General features: G+C 48.6%; 12 protein-coding genes across 12 annotated transcripts; 5 read left to right on the forward strand and 7 right to left on the reverse strand.

Annotated features, from left to right (window-relative positions):
* Positions 1–272: 272 nt before the first annotated feature.
* HD556DRAFT_1304630 (uncharacterized protein) lies at positions 273–1,142 on the reverse strand (the record flags this gene model as incomplete). The annotated part of the gene is made up of 4 exons (XM_041299692.1): positions 273–452; positions 509–577; positions 636–792; positions 847–1,142. 4 exons carry the CDS (start codon positions 1,140–1,142, stop codon positions 273–275), a joined length of 702 nt encoding a protein of 233 aa, XP_041165022.1.
* An 882-nt stretch (positions 1,143–2,024) lies between these two features.
* On the forward strand, positions 2,025–2,679 carry HD556DRAFT_1198327 (uncharacterized protein; the record flags this gene model as incomplete). The annotated part of the gene is made up of 3 exons (XM_041296324.1): positions 2,025–2,311; positions 2,367–2,592; positions 2,647–2,679. Coding segments are annotated over 3 exons (546 nt in total), but the record flags the coding sequence as incomplete, so codon positions are not given.
* A 2,663-nt stretch (positions 2,680–5,342) lies between these two features.
* HD556DRAFT_889176 (uncharacterized protein) lies at positions 5,343–6,546 on the reverse strand. Its single transcript, XM_041311946.1, has 4 exons — positions 5,810–6,546; positions 5,630–5,748; positions 5,424–5,553; positions 5,343–5,356 (listed from the first exon to the last, which is right to left on the reverse strand). The coding sequence occupies exons 1-2, from the start codon at positions 6,435–6,437 to the stop codon at positions 5,660–5,662; spliced, it is 717 nt and encodes a 238-aa protein (XP_041165024.1). The 5' UTR covers positions 6,438–6,546; the 3' UTR covers positions 5,343–5,356; positions 5,424–5,553; positions 5,630–5,659.
* A 184-nt stretch (positions 6,547–6,730) lies between these two features.
* On the reverse strand, positions 6,731–8,337 carry HD556DRAFT_1430057 (Eisosome component PIL1-domain-containing protein; the record flags this gene model as incomplete). Its single annotated transcript, XM_041304869.1, has 3 exons — positions 6,731–7,561; positions 7,612–7,943; positions 8,001–8,337. The coding sequence occupies 3 exons, from the start codon at positions 8,335–8,337 to the stop codon at positions 6,731–6,733; spliced, it is 1,500 nt and encodes a 499-aa protein (XP_041165025.1).
* Positions 8,338–8,658: 321 nt separating this feature from the next.
* Positions 8,659–9,740, reverse strand: HD556DRAFT_1430020 (cap binding protein; the record flags this gene model as incomplete). Its single annotated transcript, XM_041304867.1, has 5 exons — positions 8,659–8,985; positions 9,037–9,150; positions 9,200–9,263; positions 9,313–9,503; positions 9,558–9,740. 5 exons carry the CDS (start codon positions 9,738–9,740, stop codon positions 8,659–8,661), a joined length of 879 nt encoding a protein of 292 aa, XP_041165026.1.
* A 211-nt stretch (positions 9,741–9,951) lies between these two features.
* On the forward strand, positions 9,952–11,251 carry HD556DRAFT_889398 (mitochondrial carrier domain-containing protein). The gene is made up of 4 exons (XM_041311947.1): positions 9,952–10,084; positions 10,131–10,407; positions 10,457–11,087; positions 11,138–11,251. Exons 1-4 carry the CDS (start codon positions 10,021–10,023, stop codon positions 11,171–11,173), a joined length of 1,008 nt encoding a protein of 335 aa, XP_041165027.1. The 5' UTR covers positions 9,952–10,020; the 3' UTR covers positions 11,174–11,251.
* Positions 11,164–12,523, reverse strand: HD556DRAFT_889413 (PX domain-containing protein). The gene has a single exon (XM_041311948.1). The coding sequence runs from the start codon at positions 12,415–12,417 to the stop codon at positions 11,329–11,331; it is 1,089 nt and encodes a 362-aa protein (XP_041165028.1). The 5' UTR covers positions 12,418–12,523; the 3' UTR covers positions 11,164–11,328.
* Positions 12,524–12,530: 7 nt separating this feature from the next.
* On the reverse strand, positions 12,531–14,174 carry HD556DRAFT_1338330 (CBS-domain-containing protein). Its single transcript, XM_041301985.1, has 6 exons — positions 13,915–14,174; positions 13,709–13,867; positions 13,446–13,645; positions 13,138–13,392; positions 12,913–13,089; positions 12,531–12,861 (listed from the first exon to the last, which is right to left on the reverse strand). The coding sequence occupies exons 1-6, from the start codon at positions 14,165–14,167 to the stop codon at positions 12,694–12,696; spliced, it is 1,212 nt and encodes a 403-aa protein (XP_041165029.1). The 5' UTR covers positions 14,168–14,174; the 3' UTR covers positions 12,531–12,693.
* Positions 14,175–14,251: 77 nt separating this feature from the next.
* HD556DRAFT_1338334 (SPRY-domain-containing protein) lies at positions 14,252–16,565 on the forward strand. The gene is made up of 4 exons (XM_041301986.1): positions 14,252–14,705; positions 14,765–15,865; positions 15,944–16,317; positions 16,372–16,565. Exons 1-3 carry the CDS (start codon positions 14,360–14,362, stop codon positions 16,285–16,287), a joined length of 1,791 nt encoding a protein of 596 aa, XP_041165030.1. The 5' UTR covers positions 14,252–14,359; the 3' UTR covers positions 16,288–16,317; positions 16,372–16,565.
* On the reverse strand, positions 16,566–18,555 carry HD556DRAFT_1338339 (uncharacterized protein). Its single transcript, XM_041301987.1, has 7 exons — positions 18,383–18,555; positions 17,958–18,320; positions 17,756–17,899; positions 17,549–17,708; positions 17,116–17,497; positions 16,942–17,065; positions 16,566–16,890 (listed from the first exon to the last, which is right to left on the reverse strand). The coding sequence occupies exons 1-7, from the start codon at positions 18,530–18,532 to the stop codon at positions 16,615–16,617; spliced, it is 1,599 nt and encodes a 532-aa protein (XP_041165031.1). The 5' UTR covers positions 18,533–18,555; the 3' UTR covers positions 16,566–16,614.
* A 222-nt stretch (positions 18,556–18,777) lies between these two features.
* Positions 18,778–20,594, forward strand: HD556DRAFT_1338346 (pyridoxal phosphate-dependent transferase). The gene is made up of 6 exons (XM_041301988.1): positions 18,778–19,101; positions 19,154–19,263; positions 19,320–19,448; positions 19,512–19,733; positions 19,785–20,335; positions 20,391–20,594. Exons 1-6 carry the CDS (start codon positions 18,996–18,998, stop codon positions 20,545–20,547), a joined length of 1,275 nt encoding a protein of 424 aa, XP_041165032.1. The 5' UTR covers positions 18,778–18,995; the 3' UTR covers positions 20,548–20,594.
* Positions 20,398–22,352, forward strand: HD556DRAFT_889585 (uncharacterized protein). Its single transcript, XM_041311950.1, has 3 exons — positions 20,398–20,595; positions 20,659–20,773; positions 20,829–22,352. The coding sequence occupies exons 2-3, from the start codon at positions 20,690–20,692 to the stop codon at positions 22,236–22,238; spliced, it is 1,494 nt and encodes a 497-aa protein (XP_041165033.1). The 5' UTR covers positions 20,398–20,595; positions 20,659–20,689; the 3' UTR covers positions 22,239–22,352.
* Positions 22,353–22,772: the final 420 nt, after the last annotated feature.

Below are 22,772 nucleotides of genomic sequence, written 5' to 3' on the forward strand. Positions count from 1 at the left end.
AAAGAACAAGAAGGCGATGAGACATTATAGGCGTTTCCCGAGGTAGTCACATTTGGGAACAATATATCTAGTGTACACGTTGTTGAACCTTGCAGATGGGAGGTCTATTATATACTGGTGGCCTCGTAAGCAGTAGCATAAGTAATAGGGAATGCCGTGGTTCGATTATGTACGATACAAGTGCGATGAACAAGCGATTAAAGAAATACATAAGTTGGTTTCATGAATGACCACATGGCGAGTGGAACCCTGGAATGCAGCGAAATAGGGGACTATGATCTTGCCGAATAGGCAAGGGAATCCATGATCATCGGGCCTGTGGAATTGATGGCGGTCCTTGCATTTAAGGCCATTCCGGGTGAATCCATAGAGTGACGGCGTACATCTGCTTCAAGAGAAATGGAGGAAGTTGAAGTTGCCTGGGTGCCGAGCAGCTTGTGCAGATTATTATTCTACGATAAAGCTAGTTTAATATGTGATTTTGGAGGTGAATAAACGAAAAATGTACCGAACGTTCCAGTTCTAGCAACTTGAGCTTTGTGTGGGTAGCATCGTGCTGTAATCCAGCTACCATACTCTTTGTAAAAATAAAATGAGCGGTTGGATTAAAATATAAATATAAATTGAATTATTACCTTGGCCGTCTTTGAATTGAGGCCCCGGTATGGCTCGAGGCGTTGAAATGGGATTGGGTAAAGGCCGATCCCGAGCAGCTGGTTGTGTAACCGATCGATGTGCGCCTCGAGAGAGGCGATGTAAATGGTGCGCCTGTGTGGTGCGCCCATTGTTGACCTGAAAGCGAAATTAATGGGTGAACGAGTTGAAGTGAATGAATGAAGGACGGACAATTCCTGAGGAGAAAAGAGTTGTTTCTCAAGGACATGGTTCCATATTTTTCGTCGCTTGGAACCGTCCTTCTTTGCGTAAAGGCGTGCGTATGGGTGTGCGATAGTGAAACGAGATGCTCTATGTGAATTATCACGAGATGGGTGTTCGACGGAGGAGGTATCAGAAGATTGGTCTGTAGATACGGGGCTCTCGGATAGTCTAGACTTTATGAAGGAAGAGTGATCTTTCTGTTGTGGAAAGAGATATGGGGAGTAATGGTAAGGGTGTGGTGAGTCGTGGTATGAGGTGGACATGGGGTAGATGGAGATTGTAGAATTCATTGGAATGAAGGGAATATTGAGAGAGTAAATATTATATATATATATAACATTGGAGTGGCCGAACTGGTTTAAATTAAGATCGCCAATCTTGTTACTACTTCTCCGTCGTGGTAGGATTCAGCCGCAGTTTGTCCGGGATAGGCTTCTGGCGCCACGATCCGGGCCCGCGGCGCTTAAGAGGTGGAAGACGACCGCGACAATCTAAATTCAAGTCCGCGAGTACCCGTCTTATATTCTCACGGTTAACCCTCGGACAAGTACGATTTGAGGCTGACATCTCACGTTGATCATTCAACTGAATTAGCCTTTGTCACAAACAACTCTTGCGGTATTACGGCTAATGATCTGCGAGTATCCATAACAGAGTCTTGCCCTGAACCTTGCCTCTCATCGGCCAACATTCATTTCCCAATTTCACCTCGGCACCTAGTTTCCATTTAACGAATCTAATCAATTATATACCACATGTCATCTTAATATTATTTCTCTCTATTTAGCCTCCCCCTTTGCACATTTCGAACCCCAGCAATCATGTATCCCACTACTGACTTTGATCCTCAATACCATCAACAATTTACTGACCACACTAGCTTGCATCTTGCAGACTACAACAACACTACCGCTAGACGTGACCCCTACAGCTTGCATGAAGATCCATCGATCCCCTTGAATTATTCTTACCCGTCTTACGACTACTCAGACACGCCAGAGATGCATTTGCATACTCCAGTCCCAGTCCCCTACGGCCCACCTCATGTGCCAAACTTTTCTCGTCAAATCACACCACCATACGTGGAGCAAACGTACTATGACCACCACGTCCCATACCCCCCTTCTTTAAATCAAGCACCCCCGCAGTCCAATGCCGATATCCTCGATTATTATGCAAATGCCCCCCAACTTCTTTTCCCAACCCCCTCGGAACTTCTTACAGACCTTTCAACACCGTCTGTTCAAATACCCACCCCTCTCTCAGCCTCCTCGTCCTTGTCTCACCAGACACAGCGCGAGCAGTCTCAGAGCAGTGAACGTAGCACTGAGCCTCCTACCTCCGCTGCACCTAACACGAGTAAGACAGAAAGTCAACGCAAGGCACGACAACGTGCCGTTGCCGAAGAGATAGGTTTTATTCCTACCGATCCGTAAGTTGTTTTGTTTCAACGAATTCACCTCCAGACCTTGACCGATATTTTCCAGCGACACTATTTCGTCACACGAGAAAAAACGCCACTATCTGGAGTGTCTCGAACATTATGTGTTGTATTTGCACGAGCAACTGCGTCTCGTCAATACAGCTCCGCTTGACCTCGAGCGCGTTTCTACCTATCGGGGTCTGAGCTCTCGCAGCATCAGAACATTGCTCGTGCACATGCAAAACACAAACCGCCGCCTTCATGAAAATACGCTGGAAGAGGAGCAGGTGGTAAGTGAACCGCTCCTTCCATTCCTCTGTGGAGCACTTACGATCACTCCGCAGTTTTTGGATCTCTCCGGTGAAGTAATGGCGGCGCATGGGGCAGGATTTCCCATGAGACGACATTCTGTTGATGTCATCGATCAGACGACTAGCAGCTACCCATCTGACTCCGCGAATATCGGTGCTACTACTAGAGATGGCGATCGCGTATTTTTAGGAACCGGTATATCGTTGAGCGGTGTTGACCAACGTCAGCTCACCTCCGACTAAGATAACGGTCCGTTCTGCCTTCAGGATACTAGTAATGGTTCCCGTTCATTCTGCCTGTTCTCCGTCGCATTGATTTCTTTTGTATTTCATCGTCCAAGTGGTTACAGTTTGTGTATGTATTTAGATAGCATTGCGGGCAACTTTAAGTCGTCTGAGGAAATGTGAGCAACTGTTATGATGAGCAGGTCTCCGATACCGGCAGTTGCGCCTCATGGAGCTGATTAATGACAAGTCGTGCTACAGAACATGGTACCACACTTTACCCGGGCCGATACAAGACGAGTGACCATGCCTCTAACGAGCAATATGGCCCGACTTCTCGGCTCTGGTAACTTACTACCCACACGCCCAACAACTGGGCCCCCAGATGTCGCTCCTACATACCAAAGTCTACCTAATTAATGACATCCAGAACGATTTCCAGCTACCCAGAATCGTACGGAGAGCTATTGATCAGGCGTCTTTAATCAATCTGGCGCGCATGCTTCGCCATGGTCAGGGGCCGGCACCAATACTCGAGGTGTTCTTTGGACCGTTCGACTGGGGGGTCATACTCAGTTCTAGAAAGACATCCCCCACCACATTCACTCAGTTCCAGACATTCATCGTTGAGCAGTAGAACTGTCCAAGTAACGCGTTCCCAAAGTCGCAATGCACCTGCGAATCTAACAGAAGGCGGCCGAAGGCGAACCGACAGATTGAATTTCATAGTACTTGGGGGACCATTTCCGTTTATGGGACTGGTAGCATACGCTTGACAAGTGGCGTTCCTCGGTCAGCTCAAGCGATATCGCAAGCGCGTATGGCTCCTCCATTACCTACGTCTGCAAGCTGCTGCGGTTCTGAACTGCGTTCATGGTTACACGTATATGCCAATCATCCGAAGCAAGGCACAGAATGCACGCTCACCTTCCCTTCCCTTCCTACTTCCGAATCCATGTACCCCGTCAACAATTAATCGCCAGAAGGACCGTCGGGGAGCATCAATCACTCGGATTATAGTCGTCCAGAATACCTAACTCGTCCTGTCCTCCTCCCCTCGGACTAGACACCAATCAATCAGCAACCAAGTCCCCGGTCAACGCCACACCTGGTCAAGCCCTGGACACCCAGCCCGTCGGAGAAAGGGGACGACAAGCGCTATGTAAAAGACGAATGCACGTCCCATATTAACACATGCGATCAAGAAGCCGTGGTATCGTGATCTGAAAATCTCATCATTTATAAAGCCGCTGAAGACCACCGACCTTCGTCACCATTTCAGATGTGAAACATCGACCACGCATACTCGAGGAACAAAATTCAACATCACATTCAAGTCAACGAGCCTCAGCGAGCGTTGAGCAATCGCTAACGGCATCAAGAGATAGTACTGCGTACATTGTCCAGCGAGCGGCCTTCTCTCCAAGGGCTCATTTCCGTGGAAGATGAGTCTGACAGCAACCTTCATATCGACAGACTCGGACCAGATTTCATCCACCTTCGAGTTGTCAGCAGGGCACCCGCTTTTACGTCGTAAACAACTTTGGTCTCATCATTTCTAAAATTGGCAAATGCGTCAAGCGGTGCGCTCTCGAGAACTCCCATAACCAGCCGTTGTGACCATTAATCGTGTATATTGAGCCAGTGTCCGCTTATCTCGACCGGACTTTCTGACTTTCCAGCTGAGAGATCCTCTGGCAACAGAACCGCGCGCAGTACTCAAAATTTGAGGAATCAACCATAATTTGATCCTAACTGGCATACAAGTTGACATAGTTCCCCACCACCGTTCGAATGGGTGGTGCTACCCCCTTGAAAACTGAACGGGACCTTTTGTGTTTGTCCAACTTCGCAGATAGAAGCGCCCAACCGAATAAAATAACAGATTGTTTTGATACGAAAGTCGTTGGTTTGCTAGTAATATCGGCAAAATCAATTTGCGCTGCCACCTCGCAAAATACTTACTTGATACTGGTTTAAGCGCCGTATCACATCTTCGACGCAGGTGGTCAGGTACATGCCAGCGACGGTGTCACGCACAATCACGAGAAGCGAACATGGTTCAATTTAAAGTGGAAGGCGGCAAAGAAGCACAGCTCACCCAGATCGTTCAAATCAAAACGCAATCTGCACAGATCACTCCAACTTCTTTGTGCACTAAGAATTAAAATATTAATGGCCCACCGATTGCTGTTTGCGATACGCATTCCAATTTGAAGGTGACGATGAAGAACGGCATTCATACGAGCCACTCATCAGTAAGTAATCGTCAGATGAACGTCGAGATACACCATTGACAACCATCCTCTTCTAGATTCTTCTCGCGTATCGCATCATGCTGTCGCCATATGGTGCACTATGCGAACATTCTGCATATGCACCATCAAGGACCGTTTCACGCATCACAGTTGTGAGTCTAAGCGTATTCTGCACAAAATAACGCATAACAAACGTACGATTACACCAACGGACATCGGCTTCGCAAGTGCCGACAGCAACGAAGTCTCTGATAAATAAGGTGAGAAAGAAGAAAAGCGGCGATGAGATCCTGATAACAAGTAGAAGAGGGGAAATGCATCACATATAGATTATCGGTATCAATACTTGCAAGCGTCATTGACACCAGTCTCTGCCCGCGAAACCTGCTATTGACGGGAAACACAGAATCATCAACGGGCATCTAGTATAGTTTGATAAGACGACGTCAAGTTCGAGCTGTTGACGGACAATTAGCATCACACGAATCATGACACCCCTCGCTTCCGAGGCGATGAGTACGATACATACTTACTTATGGAGGAGAGGACCCTGACTGCGCCATCTACGCATTTGGTTCGTCGGTTGGAGCAAATTTATGCTTGCCTCGAATCGCCACTTCCGTCATTCCTTTTCCGCTGCCGGTAACGCCGACTACAAGGCCGTTATCAGAAATCAAGAAGTCTGCGTTCAAACCAACTGAAACGATACGCACCACGGCCTAATGGGTTGTCGGGCGTCTTGAAGATGCTGGTGCCTGCCACACCGGCAATATGGACGCCCTTCTTCTCAGACTTCTTAGCAAACTTCTGCCACGTCGCCTGTTTTGCGAGTTGCTCCTTGGCTTTTGCAGCTTTGACCTCCAGTTTTTTCTCGTTGCGCTTCTTCTTCCGATCCCTCTCCTCGTCCTCTGCTTTGGTTAGCTTTCTTTTGCTCGGCGCTGATACTTTCTCCTGATGATTTGCTGGTAGTGCCTTGATTTCTGACCCTTTTATCAATTCCGTCGTATTGTAGCCTTTGAACATGATGCTGTATACAGGGTTCTCTGCGGAGCCACCGACGCTGGTAATGCGTGCAGGATACCAATTGCCATCACCTGAGTATTTGGCAAGACAGTCGCTTCCTGCAGTCCATGTGTGTGAAGGTGTTGAGTTTGCTGTTTTACGGACAGAATCTGTACGTGATGAGGAAGCGGCTTGGGCAAGCGACTGTTGGGTGAGAGAGATAAGTTCTTGTAGTTCCGAACGGAGGGAGAGGAGTTCGGCATTTTCAGTATCTGTTTGGAGTGCGAGCTCGACCTGGGAGAGCTGAACTTGATATGTCTCGAGATCCGTAGTGTCCATCTTCAAGGTAATGTTGGAGTAGTTGGAGAGTAACAACTTGAGGAGGACCGTGCGTAGTACACCTTTGGGGTTTATTAGGGTTAAGGTTACAGACCACCAGATAATCACTGATTATCTCAAAAAGTTATCTCTTCCCTGCAGATTAGAAGCTTCCAATCTCCATTGATCTTGGCGAACTTTGGGTATATGAATGGAATCAATACATTGCATAAGAATGGTACAACTTGTAAATGCATACGAAAAAAATCCACAAAGTAATTGAGATATTGACGATAAATAATATCAGACCCTACTTATTCAATGTCCTGGTATGGGGGAAGCTCATCACCATCTTTGACCTCGCTGCGTACATTTCCGCTGTCAGTGCCAGCGCTAGCAAGAACACGTTCTCTCTCTTCCCGTTCAAGTCTTTTCTTCTCCTCCTCGGCAGACTCATGTTCAGAAGTAGAGGATGTCCCCGCTGCGGATACCCGCTCGCGTTCCTCGCGCTCAAGGCGACTCTTCTCTTCTGCTGCGGTCTCGTGTGGCTGTCCATATAGATCATCAAATGGTGAGTTTCCCGGGAGACCACCACTGCGTGGTCCCGCAGCATCTGAGGCACGGCGTATGTCACGAAGAGAGCCGCTAGCAGGGCCTGGACCAGATGCACTCGCAAGTACGGGAACACCAGTTTCAGCCACCGTAGGTGCATCTACCGGGATTGCGATGGGAGGAAGCGAGTGATCCTCCGGAATTGGTGCAGGAGATAGATTGAGTGTCCTCGGGTCAATAGGAGGAGGAGAGTGCGACGCGTCTCCGAACTTTTCTGCGTCTTGAGGTGGAGGTGTGATGGGCACACCTGGATGACCAGCGTTTGCTTCAGGGTTGGATGCAAGACTGTCCAGTTCCGAAGCGTGACTCTCCCCAAATGATTGGGTGTTAGCCCGTGAAAGATTTGCACCGGGGTGTGTGGCAAAGTATGTACTCCCGGGAGTATAATTATCCAGTGCGTTCTGAAGCGCAGCGCGAGCAGTGGCTGTTTCCTGAGTTCCTGTATAAGGACTTGAAGGTGAAGGCGGAATTGGTGGCAAGGCGGCAATAATGGGCTTGGAAGCCTGTGATAATATGACTAGTTTTTCTCCAAACTGCAAAAAATTGTGTCAGGACACCTTCATAGCAGCACAAAGTAATTTACCTCGCGTATAGCGTCCCACTTTTGCGATTCGCTCTCACGAACTGCCTTTCGCTTCAAGATCTCATGTTCCTTTTCGAGGGGCTCGTCGACATGTTCAGCCTTGGCGAGTGTCTGTTTTAGTTCAGAAAGCTTCTGCTCCATGCCCTTCTCCAGATTATGCTCCATACGAGAAATCTGGGTGCGCAATCCAGCACGGAAGTTGCGCTTTGGACCAAGGACAGCCTCGGCATCGCGAAGAGCTTTGAACGGCGCTCGTGCATTGTTGAGCTTGATCGCAACAGATGATGCAAGAGATCCCTGAACAAAGTTCAAGTACGCCAATCTGTCCGTTACTAAATGTCAAACCTCTCATTAGCTCAAATCCCGTTATTGGGGAAGAGGTGGCCTACCATCCTTAAGATCTTCTGGCTGTGTCTGACCCCATGTGTACAATTCCTTGCTTTGCACCTTCGCATCCCTAGCAAGGGCATCGCAATCGATTGCAACACCCTTTTCAGATGTGATGATTCTTTGCACTGGTGTGGTGGTGGTATATTGTTGTCCAATTGTGCGAAATTGATGCTGCAGTGCCTCCAAAGTCACTGAACGATGGCCGCCCTGAGCTGCGGATTGATTGGCAGATGGTTGGTCGGCGGTGGTGCCGGGGATATGGCCAGCGAGAGGGGTCTGATTGATGGCACTCTGTGCCTTATCGGCAAACGATGACAAGAAACTTGACACTGACATGGAGTGGAATAGCCTAAGGTTAGTGGTTAGAGAGAGATTTAATCGCGTTTGGAGCTGTTGTCGTAGGGTCTTTATACAGGAGACAATACGCAGTCACATCAATTGCGTCACACGCAGCGTTACGCAGTTGCACCGCCAAGGGTGCACAGCAATGCACAGCTTCAGGTACGGACAGAGTGATTTCAATATTGTGTATCGCAGCAGCAGCATGAGCTTGAAATGAGAATATTCATCCGGACACCATACAAATGAATCAGGCATATCCAGCAAATCTATTTATAACTTTGCTCAATCGATATAATAGCAAACTTATGCACCCACTCAAATGACAAGCTTCTTCGCTGCCTTGCCCTTCTTCTCAGAATCCTTGTGCGAAAGGAACTCAACCTCGGTTGCGAGAGGACCGGCCAGTTTTTGGGTCTCGGGATAGCCTAGTACATTAATCTTGAAGTGCCGTCCAACTGTCTCGATGCGTTCACGTAACTTGTCCTCATCTCCAGAAGGCGCAAGGCGCGTCCAAATTGATAAACGGTAGAACTGCGGTCGGGTAGATACGATCACACCGGTGATAAGCGATTGAGTATTGGGTTCAGTTGCCTCCCCGCTTGTAAGATGAGGATCGAAGGTTTCACCAATAGCAGCAAGCATCTTTATGCAGCAATCAAAATAAGAAGATCAAGAGATGAAAGGGAGACGTACGGTGTAAAGCCACATTTTATCAACCTGACTGCGATTCTTCTCTTTGGGCAGCTGTATACTCCACTTGCCTCCATTCTTGTTGGCTTCATCTTCCCATGCAGGTATGATACCCTCCTGAAAGCGCTGTTAGGTAAACAAAGATACGATTGTACGAAATACGTACCTTGAAGAGGTAGTAATTTGCTTTCTGGGGGAGCTGTGAAGGAGGTACAATATGATTGTAGAGGCTATGCCTTGGTAAGCTTTCAGTCTTCGACATAGGAGAAAAGGACTTACCCCCAAAACTCTTCAACACTGTCGAAGCTGACAACTCTTTTGATATCCTCCATCCATCCCTGTGCAGCTGCAACACCGGGAGTCTGAGGAACGGGAGTTTGGGGGAAGGAAGAAATGGGAGTTTGGGGGAGGTTACGGCCTTTAGTAGCAGGGGAATCGAACCAAAGGGTCCACGGTGAGTATAGAGGATGCTGTATAGGAGAAAAATGAACACTCTAGAGCGGCGAGTCAATTCGGTTGCTCACCTTTACATTGAAGCTGGTAGGGTGACTGAAGACGGTGCGAATGTCGTCTGCCTGCGCTTGCATATCTACTTCTTGAATTTCACCAGGTTCTACGTCTGCTCCAATAGATTCTGAATTCTCAGCAAGAGCCGCGGCGATAGCAGCCTTGTTAGCATGCTGAAAGGAGGCAGGTAGAGCAGCCATGGTGAAGTGAGCGGGGTTTGCAATCCTGTTGCTTTTGAATTTCAAGACTATCAAAGTCTGTTAACAAGATTGAAAAGATATTGATCAAAGGATCGAATGAAGCTTGAAATCAGTTCTTTGAGTTGGCGAAGGCTTCCGGGGGTCGGTTGTTGTGTGTGATCAACAAGTTTATTTACTTGTTCACAAAATTAATTTCCCGGTCATTGCCGGTATTCCGTGATACCGCCGGCACACCGGGAACCGTCACGCCAGCCAGAATAATTTCTGTTCCTCCTCCGTCATGGATTCGTTCCATGCTAAACTCGTAGCTGCGGCGACGGGGTCAACGATGACCGCACTTACAAGTATGTTTCAATCATTTCTTCATTCATTGATATTTATTATATTCAGTGACTCCTTTTGACGTCGTGAAGACCCGTCTTCAGACTCAACCCAGGATGCCTCTCTTTTCACCACCACCACTTAATAAATGCTGTCAACCGGCACATATACCTTGCGTACGCAACATGTCCTCGTATGCACGTCCGCTAGCCACAGAAGAGGTCGTCTGCATTTTCGATCATGGCATCTACCGCACAGAACGTGTGAATGGGTTCTTGGATGCTGTCCGCCATGTGTGGCGAGCAGAAGGTATGAGGGGATTATGGAAAGGTGTTGGCACAACACTGTAAGCTAACTCGATTCATTTGTTGGTCACAGCCCTCATCATGCAATAGACTCATCGGCGTTCCCTCATCATCGATATACATGCTCACTTATGACCATCTTCTACGAAATGTACTCCCTCCCCTTATTCCCTCCCCTACGTTTATCCCTCTCATAGCTGGTATTACCGCTCGCGCTTCTCTTACTTCCCTATTCTCACCACTAGAGCTCGTACGAACCAACCTGCAATCGACTCCAGCATCCCCCGACAAACCACATACACTTCCATCTGTCCTCGCTTCCGTGCGTTCAATCGTCCAGAAACAGGGCATGTCCTTCCTGTGGCGTGGTGTTGGTCCTACCTTGTGGCGTGATGTGCCTTTTAGTGGCATATATTGGGCGGGCTACGATGCTTGGAAAAGATTTTTTGAGAGCCGAGGAAAGAAGGGGGCATACGTTGCCTTTGCATGCGGTGCTATCAGTGGGACGACCGCGTCATTAGTAACTTCACCCTTCGATGTTTTGAAAACCAGACGGCAAGCGCTTCTCATGACTGGAACCATGTCATCACAGACTTCAGCTACGATACCACTGTTGGCTCATATCGTTCGCACTGAAGGCACCGCTGCCTTGTTTGCTGGCGTTCTTCCTCGTACAGCCAAGATTGCCCCAGCTTGCGGGATCATGATTGCATGTTTTGAGGTATGGTTACTCTACGCTGTTAAAACTTGCAGCTTACCAAGTCATTCTAGGGAGTTGGCAAGTTTCTGGAGAAGGAACAGGATTAACTAGACCTATATTATATTTACATGGAGCATCAATGCATCGTCATCATCATCATCATCATCTACATTAATTCAATGTGTTCTAGATGTTAACTATTGGTATATGTGTAGCACTTCGTACATCCCTAGTCAAAATTGGAAAACCGTCCTGATCTCACTCATCCCAGGCGGTTGAGCTGCTTCTTTGCGCTACTGAGTTTACCCCCAACACGTTCAACATCGTTATTAAGTTCATCCAACAACTCGTTGTGCACCGCAAGCTCAGCACCGATTGCTTCCCCAAGGTGCCTCTGGCGTTGTAGTATATGCGTGAGTGTAGCAAGTTGACCATCCTGCTGCTCCATCTGAGTGTTCTGCAACTGCACAAGACCCTGATCGTCAAGCGGTCTCGTCACCTCCGTCTCTTGAGGTTTCTTAGCCCCAAACACTCGCGTGACTGGTTTGCTAAGGCTCAGCAGTGCAGCCCGATCCGACTCGGGAGCGACAGCAACATTTGTGAAGCCCTGTGAGGAAGGGGCTGCCGTAGGACGAGCAGCCTGTCGAGTGACGGTGACCATCTTTCCCAGCTTCTCGCAGTCGTCCTGCAAGCGTGCGACCATGTCTGTACGGCGTTGCAGCTCTCCCTGCGCCATAGCTGCCATGCCGAGTTCCTGGAGACCCTGCTTGAGCGTACGCACCCGAGAAAGGGTTTCCGCGAGCTTCTTCTTCGCTTGAACATTCGCGGTATGCGATGCACTGACGTCTCCCCGGTCAGAGAGCGCATCCCGCTTGTTTATGTCTGCGCGAATGTCACGAATCTTGGCCTGCAGCTCGAGGTGCTCGTCGAGCCAGGAGGAAGAAGAGAACTGTTTAGAGGACGTGCTGCCTTCAGCCATGGTGCCCAAGCGGCCGACTGGCACACCAAGGAAGTCGCGGAAGGCATAGCATTCTCGCCATTTATCATCCTTTGCGCTGATTATGGCACGCAAGTATGTCTCGAGGCCAGCCCTGCGCTCCTCGGTCATGCTACTACTATCTCTGAAAGGTCCGCGGAGGATGGCGAGGGAGTTTTTGGGTGGTAGAGGTGCTGGGGGTGAAGAGCCTGTAGACTTTGTGAGTTCTGTGTGTAATTCCACGAACTCCGAATAGCGTCTCCACATTTGCCATGAGCGAACATGGGCTTGGATTTCGATGCGGTAAACAATGTGAGGCTTAGGATCGGGGCGTTCTTCGTGCCCGCGTACGTAGACGGCTTGGATAGCAGTCATGGTGGTTGGTAGTATAGTGCCTTGTGTACAACGAGGCCGTCGCGTGCTACAAGTTTACAGACCACGGGCCTTCCACAGGTCTGCTGACTACTATTCACAGCTGCTCCCACAAAGATGGCAACATTATTGTATAACCTATGACATCTACGGGTACAGATCATGCAAAACATACAATTGCTAGTCAGATCCAGCTAACTGAGAATTTGAAAGCACATAAGATAACGAAAACCTGAAACTCTGCGACGAACCCCTCATTCCACTGACTCTGCGCCATCATCATGAAATAACATCTGGAGAGAGCAGTGTGCTTGGAGCAGCGGACAGGGTCGCAATCTCCTCAACTGACTCGCCGATACCCACCTCACCGATAACGTACCGAAGAACGTCGCTCAGTGTGATTATGCCAAGCAGGCGTCCTTTCTTTCCGCCTTTCTTCTCCTCCTCCTGTAAGATTATGATTGGTATAGTGAGTGTGTAGTCAGAACAAGGCCTTACATCTCCTTCCACGACGACAAGTCGGTGGACTCTACGTTTCTTGATTAGCTCCAGTAGTGTTCCCAGCGAATCGCCAGCTGTACAAATGACAACTCCCGGGAAGTCCGGAGAGCGTTGGTTAAGGGCCTCTGATATCGTAAGGTCAAGGGATTGATACGCTCCTAGACGCACAAGAGTCTGCAAAAGGGATAAGATTTGGTATCCACATAATAGGATATGACATACGATCACATCTACTGTTTCGTACAGATTCACGACAACGCCGTCCTGGTCGATGATAGGGACTGCAGATATGGCACGCTCAGAAAACATATGGACGACGTCAAATACAGGGGTATCGAGCGTGGCGGTTGCGATCGGATAATATGGATTCTGAGTTTCCGGGTTTTCCGGGTCTGGGGGCGGTGGATTTGATGAAACATAGGTACCGATCTTGAGTTTCCGGAGCGAGAGATGGAGTTGCTGAATCTCTCTCGTGCACTAGAAAGGTAAGGTGAATGAAAATCTTACGTGAAGGCAGGGCGTTATGTTACATTTATAGAGATAAATTTGAGAAGTCTATACTGTGTGAGGACCGAAACGATGACTTCGTGACCTGTTTCTGTATCATAATCGAGGAGAGGTAATCGGCGAGCATGCGTTTGAATTAAGACTCTGGCAGCCTTGTAAAGGGTACTATTTGGATGTTCTGCTAGCATTGGAGGGGTGGCTACACCAAGGCTCCTCTCGATATCTAAGTTAAGAGCAGAAGATGATCAGTTTAGGGATACGGTACCGCGGCAGCCCGTGTATGTACCTCGTATTGATTCTAGCCTAAAGGTCTCCACGTCTGCTGCAGCAGCTTCATAATTTGCTGTGTCGTAATAATATTGAATGAGATGTATTATATCTAAGACTGTAAGCATCCCAGCAAACTTTGACTTCTCGCTGTTCCATAATGGTGCAGAGACCACACCTGTAATGACAGTGAGGAAATGTGAATAGTAGCGATTAAAGGATTACCATTGAGAAGCAAACATTGTAAAGCTTTTTTGACATTCAATTTAGTGTCAAGGACTATGAGCCTGAAGCTAACAGGGAATGCATCGTAAGAAGTTCTTCCTTTGAGGAGGTTACGAATGGCATGTAAGGCAGCGTCGTGAGTTTCCTGAGATTGAGGTGGAGGTATATGAGAGGGGGCGCGTCTTCTCGTCGATCCCTTTCTTTTGAGCGTCTTCGGAGAGGGAGCTACGGATGGTAAGAGCGTCGTGTTCATCGCAGAGGTTAATGCTTAAGGTGTATTTCCCACGCTTCATTAATAATAATATCACCCGGAGTGGCTCGGCTTATGCCGGATTACGTTCCTGTCTGCCCGTTCACCCAAAGCTAAGCTACACTTCTTTGCTAAAGTACTCACCACACCACACTTAGCTATTGCTCATAAAATCTACCTAATTCATCGGTCATTATGGCCACACAGGTCGTCGTCAACATCAGTCACATCGTCGACAACTCCCTGGGTAGCTTTCAGACCTCAAGAGATAACTTCAATTCACAGCCTGCGCCAGATGCTCTTCTCTTCATATTGCCTTTGCTTATCGTGCTCTCCACTTTCCTTTTCATTCTCCTCATCTTTCTAGTATGTGTTATATTTATTCGAAGACGACGCGGTATCGTCTTGCGAGACAGTGATGGACCTACCGACATGAGTCGAGAGGAGCTTATAGACGGGGAAGGAGGCTTTGAAGGCGTGGAGTCTCGCTGGCTCGAGAGTGTTTCTGAAAATGTTCGACGTTCATATCTCAGAGCAAAAGGTCCCTTTTGTTTCTCAAAATTTCTTGATCCCATATTCATGCAACCTTTCTTCGCTCAGATTACCAACTGCAATATGCTCCGAACTCAGAGCCTACAGATATCACGTTATCTCAATTCCTTTCTATCCAGGAGAAGGGTGTCTCAGCATGGTCCTTTGAGCCAGACTACGAAACTATTAATTCACTTTTGGTTCATGCTCGCACGGAAATCACCTTCCTTCCCGATCCTGCATCCGCCTCGTGTGTGCAGTCAAATTTACCCCTACCCAAATTGAACGAGGTCTACTATTGGGAAGTCAAGATGTTTGATCTTCCCGAAACTACTACAGTTGCCGTTGGACTGGCCACCAAACCCTACCCACCTTTCCGACTTCCAGGTCTAAACCCTTTCTCCGTCGCTTACCACTCCAACGGTGACAAGTGTTATAATTATCCCTTCACTGCGTCACCATTCGGTCCTCTACTCAAAGAAGGCGATGTTCTTGGCATTGGTTATCGTCCTCGCACAGGAACCGTGTTCTTCACTAGGAACGGTCGTAAGATGGAAGATGCTTTCATCGGCCTCAATCGTTACAATCTATTTCCCACAATTGGAGCAGATGGTCCATGCAGTGTCCATGTCAACCTCGGCCAAGCTGGCTTCGTCTTTATTGAGGCGAACGTAAAGAAGTGGGGTCTAGCTCCGACCGTGGGAACTCTGGCACCCCCACCTGCCTATGGGAGCGAACGAGGCAGTATCTTACTGGATGTGGGAGGTGGCGTACGACCCAGCGTCCCAATTATTTCTCCGCCAAGCACTTCTTCCACGCCCCGCAGACGCTCTCACCGCTCTCGAAGACCGAGCAATGCAATCTCAGCATCATCTATTCCTGTCGCTTCTTCGCCACTTAGAGGCACTCCCATATCATCACATACTGGAGATCCTAGCAGTCCTCCCCCACCGATTACACCCATCATCGAAGAGCCCGACAGCACAGACCCCTCAAATGGCCAAGAATATCTGTCTCCAACAGATTTACCTTTCCACACGCCACCGAATCACACCCTTCCATTGTACCCTACGCCAGAAGGCGAGAGCGAGCGGGAGGACGGAGAGGGCACCCCCTCCCAGTCACCAACCTCCTCGCGTTCACAATCGCCAGAAAGCGAAGGTGCCGCAGGTGCGAGCAGCCTTTTTAGCATCCCTCGCTTTCGGCGCGAATCCTTTACTCACTTCCTGGCCGCGATGCAACACGCAGGTTCCGACTTGACCATTCAGGTGCATCCACCGCCTGATTCGCCCCGTTCGCCAAATCCGCCCACGCCTAATCAGCGTGATATTCATTTGCAGGCTTTCACTAGCTCTGCATCGACAGAAGGATCGGATGACGCGTCAGAAGCGAGATCTCCGACGTTTATGAGGCGCGATCCACCAGCATATTCACCGTTGGATGCATTCACATATGCGGAGGGCGTTCATATTGACTTACCGGCCGATGTGATCGCTGCAGCTCTGGAAGGGGGCAGTATTCCTCCCAGTGCAATTGGTCAGGGGAACAGCGAGCGGTCAGAGAGGCGTCGTAGCAGACGAGACAGACGGTGACACGGGGTTTTATGTGACTGGATTTTGATGGTGAGTCCCAAGGGCTTTGACTCCGAATTATACCTGAACGCGCGAATATTCCAGTATCATTTGTGCTGTGTAATGCTCTGTAAATTCGTTGCGAATGTCAATCTTTGCTCTACATCTACTACCCACATATCTCATGTATTACGCATGGACACCTTTCGCTTTCACCTTACAATTTAATTCGACACAACACTCAGCATTTGGGGTGGGGTTACTTGCGATGTGATGTTACAAATGTGGCAAACAGTAGATATCATTTATTCGTGTCAATCTATGTGTGTATCATTCGTGATTGCTCCTCTAAGGCTCAAGGCGCTTGGGGTCCCTTGGAAAGAGGGAGGCGCGTCTGATGTTGTTCAGCTTTAAGAACAGCATGAGTACCCGCTCGAGACCGATGCCTCCTCCGCCATGGGGAGGGCATCCCATACGGAATCCGTCGATATAGCCCTTCATGCTCTCAGGATCAACACTTTTTGCTCTCATTTGCCGGCAGAGGAATTCAGGGTCGTGGATGCGTTGTGCCCCGGAAAGAATTTCCTCGCCACGCATAAAGAAGTCATAAGAGTTGGTGAGGGTCTGGATGAAAAGAGTAAGCGCCACGCCAAGATAAACAACACGTTTACGTACTGGGTCATTAGGGTCAGGCATGGTGTAGAACGGACGAAGCTCGAGGGGGAACTTGTCGATGATGAAGTAGTCGATATCATACTTTGCCTTTACGAGCCGTCCAAGCCTCTTCTCGTTCTCCGTGCTAACCCACAGATGTCAGCGTATTTATCATTAAAATTTCAGAACGCCCACTTGATATCATCCAAATGTTCGCGGTCGACACCATCCTCGACGAGAAGGTCCACTGCTTCTCTAAACGTCAAAGTCAAGGTCTCTTCTCTCCATTTGAATTCTTCCACCTCGAATTGCTTGCCGACCACTGCGATCTCTTTCGCATACCTCTCTTTCAGACCCTTGAAGATAGTCTTTAACATTCCGTCAAGAAGCTCTTTGACCTCGTGGTAGTGCTCTTCGATCGTCATCTCCAGATCAAGGCCGATGAACTCGGTAAGATGTCGGTGGGTATTTGAATCCTCAGCACGGAAGACCGGGCCGATCTCGTAGACTCGCTCAAAATCAGCGGCGATAGCCATCTGCTTGGCCAGTTGAGGGGACTGCGCGAGGAACGCGTCGCCTGGGATATGATCAAGTTAATGATACGAATGAGTCAACGCAAGTAGCAAACCTTTAAAGTACCCAACCTTGAAGACAGTTGCCCCTGATTCGGTAGCTGCTCCCTGCAATTTCGGGCTGTGGATCTCGGTGAAGCCGTTGTTGTTGAGGTAGTCACGGAATAGGTCTCCAATGGCATGTTGAAGCTTGAAAATTGCTTGATTTGTTTGTGTCTACAGATTGAGTGAGCAGACAATCATTGAATAAAAATGAAGCGAACCCGGAGATCGATGATACGGTTGTTCAAGCGGGTGTCCAGTAAAACTCTACTGAACTGCCCCTCGACTTCAGGGGCAGTTTCTGATCTGGATGCATCCTCAAGAGAAAATGGCAATCGACCTTCAAGGCCTGCAACTAACCAGAGCTGATGGAGGATCAGAAGTAAAGTCAGGTGGTGCAAGGAGAAAAGATATAATACATACTTCGCTGACTTGGATTTCAACGTCATCGATCGAGCAGCTTTTAATGGATTCTGGCGACTTTACTACTGTCCCATGAACGAGGACGATGCTCTCGTCGGAAAGACTAGCAGCCCACTTGACCATTTGTCTGCTAACTTGTTTATCGTCGACAGCGATCATGGCCTGGATTGTGTCGGTCCGTTGACGAAGACTTAGAAATGCCATCTTGTTTGACTGAAGACGTGAAGTTTGAATCCGAGCACGAAGAAGAACGTGTTCGGAATCATTCTTGGCGCTGAGAGTCGCGATGTCAGTGCGCTTACGATTTGGGCGCGACTGGGACTGGTGCAGAGGAAGCTTTCCGTAGTGCGCTGCTGCATAGTCCTGCGATCGTCGATGATATGAAATCAACACAAGAAACGAGAACATGCATGCGATCAACGTACGGGTCCTTCTGCAGCTTCTCTGACCTGCTCAGCCTCTTTGACCTTCGCGGCTTTCTCTGCCTTCTTTCGAGCTTTTTCCTCCTCTTTTGCTTTCTTTTTCAGAGCACTCTTTGTCAGACCTTCCTCGCCCTGTTCAACAACGTCGGTCATGATGATGAATGAAAGTCTAGTCGAGTCAACCAAAAAGTTCTGATCTTATCTCTACGTGATTTGTATGCAATTGTTGTGACGCTCCAACTGTAACCCTAGCATGAGGTTAGGTTTGAAATTGTTATTGGGCCTCGGCCGTGTGTATTAATTGATAGAATATGACTAGATGCAAGAATTTGACTGATGACGGGCTCTTAGTAGCTAGCTCCTACCGACGAATGCGCATTAGTCTCTGTTCCGGTACTGCTAGAGGCTCCACATGATCAACAGCAGTGCTTGAGTTTGAGCTATCATGTTTCGGGTTAAACGTTAAACCCACGTTCTAATCGGCGCTCTACCGCCGAAATCGGCTTTCACCGCCCTCGCCATCACCATAAAAGTTTACTTTCCTTGATCTTCCAATAACCGCTCAAATCCTCTTTCTTGACTTTCCCTCTGTGTTTTAGTTTCAAACCTTAGACTAATGCTGGCCATTAACGCTGTCCGTCGTGCGCCTGCAATTTTGCGCAGTGCTGCACCTCTTTCGACTTGGTCAGCCGTTCCAGCCGGCCCTCCTGACCCGATCCTCGGTAGGACTAGCTTACCTGAAAACTGACAGTGTTGATTGACCCGTTCGCATAGGTATCACTGAGGCATTCAAAGCCGACAAGGACCCTCGTAGAATCAACCTTGGTGTTGGTGCATATAGAGACGAGGACGGCAAGCCGTACGTTTTGAACGCAGTCAAGAAGGTACGGGATAACAAGTGCCTTATCTCTGCAGCCACTAACCGTGTATTCTTCGGAAGGCTGAAGAGAAGATTTCTGCTGCTAAGCTCGACAAGGAGTACCTCCCAATTACCGGGTTGCCTGGCTTCACGAGCAACGCAGCTAAACTAGCGTATGGCGCTGCTAGCGTGCCACGGAACCAAAATGCGGTGAGCAAGCTGTGGTTGAATCCCAGAAGTGTCGTCATGATTGCTAACATCGCAACTTCTCAGATTGCGGTGACTCAGTCTATCTCTGGAACTGGTGCTCTCAGAATCGGTGGTGCTTTCCTAGCAAGACACTACCCGCACTCCAAAACCATTTACGTTCCCTCGCCCACATGGGGCAACCACATACCTCTTTTCAAGGATTCTGGCCTGGAGGTTAAATATTACAGGTACTTTGACAAGAAAACTGTCGGTCTGGACTTTGAGGGCTTGAAGGAGGACTTGCAAGTACGACAACTCGATTCGTATAATTGTGTCATACATATTGATGGTTTTCAGAATGCCCCAGAAGGATCCATTGTGTTGCTGCATGCTTGTGCACACAACCCTACTGGAGTTGACCCCACTCAGTCGCAGTGGAAAGATATTTCGGACATCGTTGCTGAGAAGAAACTTTTCCCTTTCTTTGACATGGCATATCAGGGCTTTGCTTCGGGCTCGACTGATCGTGATGCATTTGCTGTGCGATACTTTGTCTCGCAAGGCCACCAGATTGCTCTCTCACAGTCGTTCGCAAAAAACATGGGTTTGTATGGAGAGCGTGTTGGCGCGTTCTCTCTTACGACTGCCAATGAAGAGGAGAGAAAGCGGGTGGACAGTCAATTGAAGATCATTGTGCGCCCGATGTACTCGAACCCTCCCCTGCATGGTGCCCACATTGCCAACACGATTTTGTCGGACCCTGAACTCTACCAAGAATGGGAGGGTGAAGTGAAAGGCATGGCGGACCGCATTATCAACATGCGTGAACGCTTGTACCAGCTGTTGAGCAATGATTTCCGGACACCTGGAGAATGGAGCCACGTAAAGAGCCAGATTGGCATGTTCAGGTTAGTGTACTACTATATATTACCCTTGCTGGTACCGACTGGTTTTCATTTTTAGCTTCACCGGACTTAATAAGGAGCAATGCAAAGTCCTTGCGGAGAAGGCGCATATTTATATGACTATGGATGGACGTATTTCGATGGCAGGATTGAATGGTAGGAACATCGAGTACTTCGCTAAGAGTGTGGATGCAGCAGTTAGAGGTGACTTGTAGAACTGCCGAGAAATAGATCTTCCTTTTTGGGTTGTGTTGATCCCCTTCGTACGTCGCGTGTTAAGTCCGAGGGCAATTGAATTCCAATTGAATTACATATTTTTTTTCGAGGTGCGGTTTAACTCTTTCTGTGTTAACTCTCATGTCCAGTCCTTCAACTCCTACAAAACTCATACCAGGTGCTTGGTTAGACCAAGCCATCTCTTCATCCACTACTTCATCCTCGGTACGTGATTATTGTAATCTCAAAGTAATTTCCGTTTCATTGAGGTTCTAACCAGGGTCAGACCATCATACGAAACGTTGACCAGGTGATTACTGCCTCGCCCGGGCAAGGAACCCCTGAAATGCCCACGACGAGTACAGCGGGCGACCGTCCCCTAAGCATCATCGTGCCAACACCAGTCTTTGTGCCACCATTGGCGTATTGCCCGTTCAGCACAGATTTTTCACTGCCCCCCCTGCCAGCCTCATACATTGGAAAGAATTTCACCCCAGATGAGCACACGAGCTCTAGTATACCATCTACGCCTGGTCTTGAGCATACCCCATCTTCGAGTCACTTCTCATCCGATCCAAACAACATGACATCTCCAACTCCTAGCAATTTCGCAACAATGCCCATTACTCCCGAGGCACATGATAATCGTGACATTGCTGCCATAAATACGTCTCCTTCAAAAATATCTCACATAATTAAACCTCAGGCCAGCATGACGCTGATAATGGACAAACCGCCCAAACTACCAGATAATCTATGGGTGTCTGCTGGATCCAACTGGCTCAGCGACCTCGGTGGAAATACAGAAACAGACCGCATATTCCGCAACGCTCTTTTTGGTCCAGTTCCTTCCCTAAGCCCCCAAAGTAGCCCACTCACCTCGAGTGTCGCATCCCCCACTTCCTCTTTCCCCGCAGCACTCTTACCGAACATGTCTGCATCCCTCAACAGTACTCCGGTGTCGTCTCCCTCCGCACCGTCCTCTCTCAATTGTATGTCTTCAGCCTACTCGCTAACTACAGCACGCCTGGCGTTGGCACCGACCTCGACTTCAGCCTTTCCATCCAGCATTGATAGTTTCGAGCGATGGCGTGAAGATGTTACAGTCCAGACGAACAGACGAGAGACCATGCCAGAGACTCCTTCTGCATATGATGACACTGGTTCTAGTGCAGAACACACCGAACGCATGAGCCAGCCTCCACCTGGCTTAAATCAGAGAGTGGTGAACTCAAATGCACCGCCTGCAATGAAGTCAAGAACATTCATGCAGAAGGCGAAGACGATTGGCGGACGCGTCAAACGCTTCGTAACGCGCGGCAAAAGAAGTAAATGGAATGCCGTCATCGAAGCCGGCGCTTTTGATGTTACCACTCACACAGGAAGCGATGACTCGGATGGGAGCATCGTAGTCATTTCCGCGTGTCCTCCGTCGTACGACACACGGCTTTCTCCACGCATCTCACCACAAAGTCCTGAACAGCGCAGGAGGTCTACGCCTATGCTCTCTCCGCATTATGTCCTCGTTAGAGAGCGTGTCTCAGCGATCGCTGAGGGGGTCGTTGAGTTGCCTCGTACAGCGACCCCCGCGGACGCGAGGGGACTTCCGGGGTCCATTGTCTCGAGGGTTCCCACTCGCCGTTTTTCTCTCGCGGCGTTCTCAAGTCTCGCATCGCTCAAACGACCATGAGAGGGATTTGTAAAATATTTTTATTCCATTGTATTTGAGGTTAGATGCATTGCAAGTCAATGTTCGAGCTTTCCTATCGGCGAACATTTCTTCTAGATTGTAGTATTCCTTTGGCTCTTGACTAGTAACTTTACGACCCCCATCTTGGAACGGCTTCTTGATTTCGTAGTCCATACTCGAATAGATAGTATGGACATGTCTGTAGTTCATGACATTGACATTAATGACTAGATTACAGTAACTTTCAATGTAACATCATGTTCATATACCCGATGTCGACGGCACCCTGAGGCGTGTGTGCCAGTGCTCACTGACGACAACCTCTCGCAAAGACCAAAAAGAGTTGAAGTATCACTAGCACTCACGCCGATGTCCGAGAACATCGAATCAATGCAAAAAGAAGAAACACAATAAAAATACTCGCAACCCTACTCTGCAGCGAAATTGGGGTCAGAACTTTCATCCGGATTCTTTGCTGATCATATTTCCGCCGGGATGAAATCCGCCGTGGTCAGCTCCAAGTGTACGAGACCA

The sequence above is a fragment of the Suillus plorans genome, assembly GCF_016647745.1.
Source record: "Suillus plorans strain S12 chromosome Unknown HD556scaffold_7, whole genome shotgun sequence".
NCBI classification, from domain to species: domain Eukaryota; kingdom Fungi; phylum Basidiomycota; class Agaricomycetes; order Boletales; family Suillaceae; genus Suillus; species Suillus plorans.